Source organism: Camelina sativa, chromosome 2 (genome assembly GCF_000633955.1).
Source record: "Camelina sativa cultivar DH55 chromosome 2, Cs, whole genome shotgun sequence".
In the NCBI taxonomy this organism is placed as follows: domain Eukaryota; kingdom Viridiplantae; phylum Streptophyta; class Magnoliopsida; order Brassicales; family Brassicaceae; genus Camelina; species Camelina sativa.
Genome location: NC_025686.1, coordinates 13,355,268 through 13,366,988, shown reverse-complemented (window position 1 = coordinate 13,366,988; position 11,721 = coordinate 13,355,268). Strand labels below are relative to the sequence as shown.

Below are 11,721 nucleotides of genomic sequence, written 5' to 3'. Positions count from 1 at the left end.
ACGATCACACTTTGCCTTTACCTGCACCACAAACACATATTGCAATGCATGAGTATTTTATAAACACTCAGTAAGGCAATCCTCCCATCTACTGGGCTATACACACAAGCAATAGAGACATCTCTAACCATCAAACAACATTCAACAATCAACAATAACAAACCAGGACTCTGCATCGACCGATACCAACATACATCGACCGACACCAGGTTGGAGGTTGCGTCGACCGACGCAAGATCTGCGTCGACCGATGCAAGGTTAATTTGCATTGACCGATGCAAGATATGCATTGACCGACGCATGCTCGACATAACACGAAAACCCTAGAGTTTACGCGCCGTCCTCGCATCTGCATCGACCGACGCACAAAGTGCATCGACCAATGCAATGCCGAGCATCGTTNGACCGATGCAGATGGTGCATCGACCGATGCAACTCCCAAACCGGGATTCCGGTTCACGGATGTTACATCATTGGTAGGTGTACAGCACAACTCGCAGAACTCTGGGGGGTGTATTATGGTCTGTGTACAGCATGGGAGCACCGAGTGCAATGTTTGGAGTTGGAAGTGGACTCTGAGACGGTGGTAGGGTTTTTAACATACGGGATTGCTGAATCGCATCCTTTGTCGTTCCTGGTACGTATGTGCCAAGGCTTTCTTGCAAGGGACTAGATAGTCCGAGTGGTTCATGTGTATAGGGAAGCTAATCGCCTAGCAGACGGATTAGCCAACTATGCTTTTTCTTTACCTTGTGGTTTTCATATTTTTGATGTAGTTCCTGGTCTAGTGGAACCTTTGTTGCGAGATGATGCGTGTGGTGTTCAAAGCTATAGGCGAATCCGTATGTAGTTATTATTTGAAATTCTTTTAATAAAATCTTGGGGGATTCTTCCCCTGGTCGTTCACCAAAAAAAAAAAGTAACATTTGACACGGAATAATAAAATAGAAATCAATCTTTCCCAAAAAATAACATTTTTTTTTTTTTTTGAACAAATCCCAAAAGATAGCGTAGTCTAACTCATTTTGCGTTTATCTCCGCATATATCCCACCAGATAAAGAAAGAAAGAACGAAAAAAGGAAATAGAATTAATATGAGGCGAGAACTGGCTCGAGCGTTCGAGTATATATGGCATCTTCATGTAAGAAACATGAAGATCAAATTTGGGATCGTTTTCTGATGGGAAAATATGTCTTTTGGATCTTCCAAAACTTTTTTGCTAAACCAAAGATATTTTTTTAACCCTTTATTTAACACTCAACTTTGGAGTCTTGCCGACTTACAGCACTATTCTTCAGCAAATGTTAATACAAACCATATAATATGATATTAGAAGTCAAATCATATACGATAATAACCGTTCCAACAAATTAATTTTCTCACGAGGTCAAAAAAAAAAAAAAAATTTAATTTTCTCACATTTTTATAACAAATTATATAAAAAAACACAAAACAAAATCTGGTGGTGGTGGACACAAATACACCTCCAAACAAACAAACAAAACTGAAGTCTGAAGAAGAAGAAGAAACATGTGGTGTACCATTTTTTAATAATTATTTGTTAACACCCAAAAATCTTAAGCAAACCGTCGAACGAAACGCCGCCGTTTAAATCACCGCCGGCTAATCGAATCATAGCTTTGATATCGTCGTCTGTAACAGCCAAACCAGCGGAATCCATATAACTCTTGAGATCTCCGTAACTCAACCTCCCATCTCCGTCTTTATCCATCACCGTAAACATATCTTTCATCAACCCGTCATCAGATCTATACATCGGCGCCGTTGCTTCTTCTAAAACTCTCTCGAACTCGTCGAACTCGACGAATCCGTCTTTGTTCGCGTCCGCCACTGATATCATCGTCCCGATCATCGTCTCGTCATGGTGGTTCTTCTCACCGGAGGAAGATCTTGAGATTCCGGCGTAAAATGCTCGGAGATCTTCGCTGCTGATTTTACCGTCGCGATCTGCGTCTATGATTTCGAAAGCTGGCAGGAAATCTGAATTTTTCGCGGCGGTCGCGGTGGCGGTGGTTATCGGAATCGCGATTCTACCGGAAGGACACATCTCTGTTTCTCTCTGAGTTTTTTTTTTTTGAAATTTTGAAAAAGTGGCGTTTGAGATTGTGAAAGAAGCTATAGAGAGACGTGTGGGAGCGTAGGGTTTATATAAGGGAAGAGAATGAAATGAGAGGAGGCTCCAAAAAGTCAAATGTTTGACTGTGTATCTCTCTTAAGCTTCCTTTGAAAGGTTGGTTACTTTATTTTATTTTATTTATGTTTCTCCCAATTCTTTTGGTTATTATTTATTTAATTTTGGTCAAAGTTTTGAGTGTTTAATAATAGAGTAATAATAATGGTAGTTGTATTTTATACTGTTTTTGTTCCTACAAATTAAAAGCATTTAATATTTGATTATAAATATACTATTTCCGACACTCTATATTGCTCATTAAAACTATTTAGTTAGTAGTTTTTAATTTTATAAGTTAATAATATTAATTAATAAAAAATTGCATAGTAATTATTTTTTATAGACAAAAGAAAACTAACAAAAACTTATACTATTTAGTGTCATTTTTAACTTCAACTTTTTGGTTTAAAATAATATTTTATAAACAGGAATATATTATTTTACACCTGTCTATCCTAAATATTAACATTTGTTAAGAAGAAAACAAGTTTTAAAATATATAAAATAGTTATAGTCGGTTACAAATAAAAATAAACATTAAGGAAAGTGAAATATCATTGGATATTTTTGGATTCGGAAGTACGTAGTGGATGACATCACCGAAATAGTGACTGGTGTGAGGGGTATCTGATTCATAGAGAAACTTGATTTTGTCTTTTCATGTTAGAATCAATCGCAAAGGTCTTTTGTGAGAGCAATATGATCCTCAATTTTATATTGGACCCAACTTTTTTTAGTCTTTTAGTAACAAAGTATGTTCGTTTTCATCACTAGAATCTTTTTTCATGTGGAATCATTTATTATTTTGTGTGGATTGAGATCAAAATACTGCAATTTGCTTCATTTTTTTTTTTAGTTCACGTGTCTAATATCAGTGGTGTACGTACGTTTACCACACGTACGATTATTTGTTTTATTTGTAAAGGTCCAAGTTTTGAATATATAGCTAGCTAGCTACTTTTAGTACTTACCATGCAAATGTTGGGTAAGTAACAAGTGAGTATCCACCAAGCTCAATAAAAGGACAAGTCATCGACACAAAATCGCATAAATTTATGATTTTATATTTTCTGGTCGTCGTCACACTATTTTCTAACTTCAACTACGCACAGTCGCATACTATACAAAATATATGAATATTATTTAAATCATTTTTTCTTTTCTTACCGGACGTTACATTAGATGTGTTGACGCCTCCTCGGATTAAAGAAATCAAAATCCATTCTTCACCCTGAACAGAAGGCATTTTGACATACATTAGATATTCATGTCTTGTAAGCTGTTTGGATTTTGGGGTATTGTGTAATTGCTTCATCCTAGTTTATCTTGTAAATTGAGTTACGTGTTTTTTAAGAAAGCAAACAGAGACTTCCCAAACGCACACAAACAATAACAAGTCATGAACCAAATAAAAAGTTACAATATTTACTCAAAATCAGTGGTACAAATCTTGATTCTCTCTCGTAATTTCACACCGGTACAGACTATTCTTAAAAAAAATTGGGTCTGTCTCAGGCATAATGTTTTTGATATATATAAATAACCTCTCTAGCTCGCCTCGCAAGCACATGACGTTATCAGAATCAATTCCATACAAAAGAATGGCTCTTTTAATGAGAGAGAGAATATTGTGGCATATTCCAAAACTCTTTCTTTTTGGTGCTTCGTCGTTGTTGCGCTTCAATACAAACACAAAAAAAAACACCTTTCTGCTTTGCTTCTGTAGCTTTCAGCTTCGTCAAACGCAATATGCATAATCAGATTCTGCTCTGTCCATTTTAATAGTTTTTATTTTCCCTTGAGGGCAGAGTTGTCTATTGATGCAGCACGAGCCGCCTGGAACTGTATAGTGTACTTTCTTTGAAGCTCTCTTAGTTTCTCCATAATTTCTTGGAACGATGGTCTGTGCTGCGGTTCACTGCAAAAAATTATCTTACTCATATTAGCTGCTACTTCATCTACTACAAAAACACATTAATCAAACATAGCCGTGAAAGAGACCAAACATACCTATGCCAGCAACTTTCCATTAAAGAAATCCACTTAGGATCAACGTTTTTCGGAACTTCCAGCCTCTGGTTCATGAACCCAACAGCTCCAATCACCTGCAAGTATCCTAAATAGACTTCTCTTCATATTTGGTTCACTTTGTGTGTACATATTAGGAACTATGATGAGCCATAATTTCCAAACTTTCTTAATCAGAAGGGATGTTTTGCGATGGACACAACACAAGAGGGCTCTAATTCATACAAATTTACCCGTTCGATTTGACCAAAAAAGAAAGATCATCAACTCACTGGACTTGCCGTCGTAAAAATATTACCCTTTCAATTTGACCAAAAAAAATCAACTTACTCGACTTGCAGACATAGGAAGTATTCACTACATTGTTTTTAGTCTGCAATACTAATATTCTTTACTGAGTACAGCTTATTGATAGGGTTAATGGAAACTAGATGCATTTTAACAGCGACCATATAGCTGCAGTATTTGTAACATTGACATAACCCAAGTTTCGATTTCTCTAGTCAAATTAAAAATTTGGGGACAATGCTTGACCAGTTTTACCTAAATATGAAAATCATACCTGCATAGCATTTAGATTTTCCCACGGGATCTTCTCAGTCACCAGCTCCCATAGTATTACTCCAAAGCTGTAAACGTCAGACCTGTAATTTAAAGAGTAGGAAGAACATTTTCAGAGACGAAGGCTATAACAGAAATTTGGAAAGGAAGTTAACCCAAGCAGCGAATGGGAATATACTTTTCATCAGCAGCCTCATTTCGAAGAACTTCTGGTGCCATCCATTGAGGCTGCAACACAGGTAACAACCAGTGGAATATTCATCCTAGGAAAAATTGACATCATAAAATAGAGGAATCAATTCGGTAAGAGCTATGTTAAGTACCGTTCCCCTTCCCGTCTTTGTAGTGAGGTACGTCTCATGCTTAATACGCGACAGACCAAAGTCAGCAACCTGTTAGAGATGACACGGTAAGTCCACTATGACAAGCAGAGCCTTTTTTTTTGGTCAAAATTAATTTCTAGTTCTGCAATTAAGAACCAAGCCTCTTTTTACTGGTATATCTACGACGAATCATTATCTCAAGCTTCATTTGCTGTTTAAAATATCTTTCTCTGATTTTCCATTCTGCTTTAAAGTCTGACGAGTAGAATGTCAATGTCTATCTATCAAAGTATAGTTCTGACACAACAGAATTACTCGACCTAATAAATTTATTTTGTTGTGCCTAGACTAATATATTCAACCCACGTCACAAACAGAAGGAAATAAATCAAATTTCATTCGAGACATCCATATATAATTCATCCACTGAAATCGTTTCACCTCCGAAATCTGATGAAAGTGGTATTTCGTAAGGAATATAGTAATTATCTTGTTTTTAGCTCTATTGAGATTATCAAAGGCATGGTAAAAAGCTAGTATGTCCCGTCTAAAGGGAAATTATATGACTTCGAAAATGAAAACAATACCTTAACAGTCCAGTTTCGATCGACCAGTAAATTTGATGACTTCAGATCTCGGTGAATGATCGGTGGAGCACAATGGTGAAGATAATTCATGCCACGAGCCTGTGGGAAGAAGTATGTAAGAAAAATGTGCAACATATTGTAGAAAGGATACAGCAACTGAATTAAAGAGTCCAAAGAACAATTCTTTCTAAACTTTCTAGCTCATATGCACCTAATGTTACTAAGGCTGGTGCAAGACAAATGCAAGCAAGAACCAAAATTGAACAGCTTTTACTTAGAAAACAGTGGGTATGCAGTCCCACAACTGGAAAATCACGTGTGTGACTAATACTCACGATATCTGAGGCCATATGGATACGTCGCCTCCAATCCAGTTTTGACGTGTTCCTCTGCAGCAAACGGAAGAGACTTCCACTGCATATGTTATATGATAGGGTGAGTCAGACCATTGGCCCCGGAGTTCAAAATGCACAAAAGGAAGTGTAATATTAGCCAAAGAGGTGAAACCGAACCGTGGAAGGAACTCTGTCACTATACAGAGACGCTGAGGAGATGTCACGGCTCCCATAAATAACAAGACATTCGGATGCCTAAGTCTTTTCATCAATGATACCTTCAAAATAAAACAAGTCCAGCATATGTACAGAATTAGAATGAGTAGCTTGGCTGGTCTTAGAAATGATTACATTTCCAGGTATATGCAGTTTGGAAGAAGATTTCAGATGGGAAAATTGTGATATGTTTTTTGGGAATACTTTTTCTAAAATAAGGCAGGTGTCACTAAAAACCAACCAAAAATATCAGTTGTCTGTTACAAATATGAGAGATATAATAGAAAACATAATACCTCTTGTCTAAAAGATGTTATGATTTCTTCTGAATATTCTTGTTTGGAAAACACCTTTACAGCCACATCCTGCAGTGACAGTAGCAACTCTCAGTAAGAGCCTCTTTGTTCATGATTTTCTCATGGGGGCTTGTAAGCATCGATGATGCATATTCTACAACATCAACAAAAAGCGAGAACGTACAGATCCAAACCATAGACCATGATAGACAGTTCCACATGAACCTGTATGTATAAAAAGGAAAACTGTCTTAGCATCTTAGCAGAATAGAGACAAGAAAACCACATAAATCGTCAGATGACTTGAAGGATGGAAATGTTTTTGTCATCTCTCGGAAAGGAGTACATCACCTTGCCCGATTTGTTCTCCAATTGTCAAATCCTCCCATAAGATTTCATAATCCAAGCAGTCACTATCCATATCGACCTTGTTCATGACACTACTGCTGGTACTTCCGCAGCTGCTAGTACTGCTAGTGCTGTTCACATTAACAGGGGAAGACCAATACCCCATAGGCTCATTACTCGAAGCCTTAATACTTTCACATGCCTGGCTTTCCGACTTAACACTGTGATTAGAGTTACTTTGATAAGCTTGTTCTTTTCGTTGTTCGTTCTGCACCCAAGGCCACACAGAATGACCACGCCTTCCTTCCAAACCTTCCCTTTCATTACCTTTCCATGGCCATGATAATCCTTTCTTTGACATCCACTCTTCAGCATTTGAGGTCAGTGTTTTAGGGATAATAGAGTTTCCATCACTTTCATCACTGGAATCTCTGAAAGGCTTTGAAGAAGCCTTGTCATCGCTGCGCAAAAATACACCAAAAGGAGATTGAATAAAATCACCCCTCGGTGTATTAGCACCACTTGTTGCTGCATCTTCCCTCCGCTCAAAGAAAGCAGAATCGAAGAAACCCTGATCGGACTGATGACTGTCCCCACTTCCACCCTCAAGGTGTGAAGCATTATTATCACCTGCTCGTATTTTCGACTTGACCTTGTTGCCCACCTTAGATGCCTGCAAGGTTTGACTACACTAGTCAAACGACAGTATTACTAAAAGATGAAAGAGTATATGCAACCTACAATAAGACTAACCAAATCTGATATCTTTGATGCTATAGCAACTTGTATAGGCTGCTGAGAATCAAGGCCGAGTTTCGATACAACAGCCTCTTTCGAGTCAAGACCAAGCTTAGATGCAACACTACTAGTCACGCGGCTAAAGCTCGTTTCCCCTTCTTGCCCCCTAGTCTTCGCCGGAGGGCCTCTCGGGTCTTGAAAGAGTGCCGAATCATTTGTGATACATATGATCCCAATAAGAGAACCATCATCATCATAGGAAGGAGACATGGTAGTCACGACCGAAAACCTCTCTCCTGCTTTGTTCTTGACAGGAAACTCACCAGTCCAACTCTCTCCGCTGCTGCAACGCCGAGTGATATTTTGTGCAACCGAAGCATCCTGAACATCTACAAGAATATCAATCGGATCTTTCCCAAGTGCTTCTCCAGCTGAGAAGCCATAAAGCCTTTCCGCCATTGAGTTCCTGGAATTTTGAATCTGAATATCAGTTGGGACATACATCAGCTACTAATAAATACATTACAAACAAAAACTATACGAATCAAATCCACAAACTAGTACTCACCAAAAGATAATATGGCCATTTAGATCGAAGACATGAACAGCTTGAGCCATAGACTGCAAAATATTCAAATACTGTTTATCGGTGAACTTGCCTGCCGATTGTCCCTCGCCGCCACCAGCTCCGGAGAGTTTCGGTTTCGCATGGCTTTCTTTTCGCAACGGAGAAGCATGACGAAACGAAGCAGCACCGCTCTTTCTCCACATCGGAGTACCATCTCCACTGTGTCTCCTCACAGGGCGTTGCGGCGACGCTGAATGCGAACGCTGCTTCATCTCCGCCGATACTTTAAGCCTCGTCATCTCACGTTTCAGATGCTCTTGGCTCTCTTCTAACTCTCGTATCTTCTTCAAAAGCTCCTCCGCCGGTGGAGTCGTCTTCTCCATTTGCGGAAATCAAAATCAAATCAAATCCAGTGCGGATAGTATAACGGAGACAGAGATCAAATCTGAGTAGTTGTTGGAATCGGAGAAGATGATGAATCACGGCGGAAATGGTGAGAAGCTTGAAGAAGAAAGAAAGAAAACAAAACAATTTCTTCTGGAGAGAGTCTCAAACAAACAACAAATGATGGGAAAACTTCTTTGCTTATCTTTCTTAAGTTTTTGATTCCTTTTTTTCTTGTTTTAGGTTTCTCTCAGTTTTAAGTTTGTTTTAATTATTATTGTGTTAACTTTTTAACAGTGGTTTATTTTTTTTTGTTTATAGTGGAGAGATTATGTAATTAAATAATCTAGATCTTTGTTTCTAAAATTAAAAAAAAAATAAACAAAATAGTTAATCACTTGTTTAGATTTAGGCAGATTTTGTTTGGATTAGTGGTTTGATCAAATGTTTTTAGTTTGGAATTAAATTAAAAATTTGGCTGCTTGACTGGGTTAAGCAGGTCTTTGTTGTGAAATACTTAGTGGACTCACTAGACCGGCCCATGTACTAAGCTATGGAGTCTCGGTCCATAGGCTTTACTCAGTCCATATAGCTTCGGCCCACGGGCCGAAGCCTTACTCGGCCATTAACTCTTTAGTCGGTCTAACCCTAAGCTTTGTACTCTACTATATATATGCATGTAATCCTTGGGAATTATCAATAAGAAACACAAGAGCTTTATCCCTAAACTCTACTTTCATAACACGTTATCAGCACGAGTCTCTAACCCTAAAACCCTAATAGGCAGCCGCCGATCCTTCTTCCCTAAACACCCTAAAACCGCCTCTTGTTCTTTCTTCTTCTTCGAGAATCTCTTGATCTCGAAGTTCTTTCTGTTGATACTCGAGCATCCTTAGCTCGAGATCAAGCTTTCTCGAAACCCTATCGAGGTTTACACGGTTACTTGGTTCGGGGGTGAGTTCGCGCGCAAGGAGTAGTTCGCGGGAAGCAGATCGAGTTCGCGGCAAGGAGCTCAAGTTCGTGGGAAGCTGTTCGAGGTTCGTGGTTCGTGATATCTGAGGTCTTTAGCTCCCAGATCCTATCCAGTCAGAACCCTAAGGTGTTAAGGTAAACAAAAGTTCGAACCTCCTCAAAACCCTATGATCGAACTTGAACTTAAAACTATGGAACCCTAAAACATCCAAGTATACAATCTAACGAACCTTAAATTTCCCTAAATCTTAAAACTTATCATTAGATTGTTAGGGCTGTTAGATTGATTGAGAATTGCACCATATACATCAAGCTTTAAAATCCGAATTTATTGATTGCATAGTCTAAGATTGCTTGAATTGTTATGTTGCATAAGAACCTAGAATTGATGTTGTTAGGATCATGAGATAGGATTTGATCTAACTGTTCTAGGAGAATTAAAACTTGGATTGATCATGCATATAGAAATCGAAATTGTTTAAGATGATTGAATAGGCTGCATGATTTTCGAACTAGCATTGTTCTAGGATTGAATCCGATCAAAGTAAATTATTTTGTTAAATTTCCATAATTGTTAAACTTGATTTCGGAATTAAAATATATTAGAGATAAATATCTAAACTAATTTAGCAATTATCCTAAGTTGTTAGAATATTAAATCCTAGAGTAAAAAGGAAACTTAAGGAAAAGGAACTCCTATTTAAGATTGTTGCATGCATTAGTCTATTTGCTTTTGTTGTCTTGCATGCATGAATTTAAACCTAAAACCAAATATGGAAAGGCATGGTTCGATCTAAAATATCGCATGGCCTAAGGCATGGTTCGATCTCAAATATCGCATGTCCTATTGATTGAGTGCATGGTTCGATCTCAAATATCGCATGCTAATATTCGGATGTCTGTTTCTGTTGTATGCAGATGGCAAGCCTTAAGAGCTTAGAGTATGCTAGCCTGAAAAAATCCGGTGATAACTACTTTCAATGGGCATTAGACACCGAGATTAACCTGAAAGCAAGAGACCTCTTCAGATGCATAGAGAGTGAGAATGAGTGTTCCGAAAGGAGCAAGGCTACGGCGCACTTCTATATGCGCCGCCATATGGATGAAAACCTCAAGCTGCAGTACCTCCATGTTGATGATCCTCTTGAACTTTGGACAGCGTTGAAAAACAGATTTGGGTACAAAGAGATTGTACTCCCAAAGGCTCAAGAGGATTGGGAAACAATAAGGATCGATGATTTTGACTCCTTGTATGAATACCACTTAGAGCTATTTAAGATAGCAACGAATTTAAAGATATGTGGTATTGAGGTTACTGAAGAGGACTTGATAGAGAAGACACTCTCAACCTTTCACACTGATGATGAACTACAGCAGCAGCAAATTCGTGAAAGGAGCTTCAAGACATATGTGGGTATGTTTGAATGGCTTTCAGAGATCCTGAAGAAAAACGCAGAAACAAACATGGTGCATCTCGATGATGAAGGTCATGAGAATGATGACTCCTTAGAGACTTCCGACCTCCTTAAAAAGGATGAATAGTTTTTCGGTTTTAATTTGGTTTAATTTTATGCTTTGATTGATTTCTATGTATGGGTTAATTTATTTGGTTTAAATTCAAGGATTTATTTTATTTTATAAATTATTTGCCTTATTAAGTTAAAACACAAATGTTGTTTTATAGAAATGGTTGAGGATATGAGTGAACTAGTGGTGGACAGTGGATCCAGCCACACTATTTTAAGAGATAAAAGATATTTTATAAACCTCACCATGAAAAGTGCCAATGTTAGTACAATTGCGGGTATAGCAAATCTTCTAGAAGGCTACGGCCAGGCTCACGTGTTGTTGCCTAAGGGAACACACATTGAATTAAGTGATGCCTTATATTCACCCAGCTCCAAGAGAAATTTGTTGAGCTTTAAAGATATAAGATTAAATGGTTATCATGTGGAAACCAAGGGTGAAGGAACTAGAGAGTTCCTATACATTACAGAAAATGTGAATGGACAAAAGAAAGTCTTAGAGACTATACCTGCACTAGCCACTGGCTTGTACCATGCTAAGATAAATATGATAGAGGCTAACTTGGCAAAGCATAGAATGTTTAGTGAAGAATTCACTTTATGGCATGACCGGCTAGGCCATCCGGGTTCGAACATGATGCGTA

At 38.1% G+C, this 11,721-nt stretch overlaps 2 protein-coding genes across 4 annotated transcripts; both read right to left on the bottom strand.

The window, feature by feature from the left end:
* LOC104723889 (calmodulin-like) lies at window positions 1,394-2,160 on the bottom strand. The gene has a single exon (XM_010442331.2). It carries the CDS (start codon window positions 2,067-2,069, stop codon window positions 1,563-1,565), a length of 507 nt encoding a protein of 168 aa, XP_010440633.1. The 5' UTR covers window positions 2,070-2,160; the 3' UTR covers window positions 1,394-1,562.
* Window positions 3,584-8,823, bottom strand: LOC104723872 (serine/threonine-protein kinase STY17-like). 3 transcript variants are annotated; one of them, XM_010442321.2, is made up of 14 exons: window positions 8,350-8,823; window positions 8,196-8,248; window positions 7,643-8,107; window positions 6,893-7,562; window positions 6,726-6,766; window positions 6,542-6,610; window positions 6,207-6,307; window positions 6,030-6,108; window positions 5,695-5,793; window positions 5,108-5,176; window positions 4,963-5,012; window positions 4,786-4,867; window positions 4,206-4,300; window positions 3,584-4,113 (listed from the first exon to the last, which is right to left on the bottom strand). In XM_010442321.2, exons 1-14 carry the CDS (start codon window positions 8,576-8,578, stop codon window positions 3,984-3,986), a joined length of 2,232 nt encoding a protein of 743 aa, XP_010440623.1. In that variant the 5' UTR covers window positions 8,579-8,823; the 3' UTR covers window positions 3,584-3,983. The 3 variants fall into 3 exon arrangements, with proteins under 3 accessions (XP_010440623.1, XP_010440606.1, XP_010440613.1); XM_010442304.2 differs by having other exon boundaries at window positions 7,643-8,093; window positions 8,196-8,823; XM_010442311.1 differs by lacking the exon at window positions 3,584-4,113 and having other exon boundaries at window positions 4,224-4,311; window positions 7,643-8,093; window positions 8,196-8,823.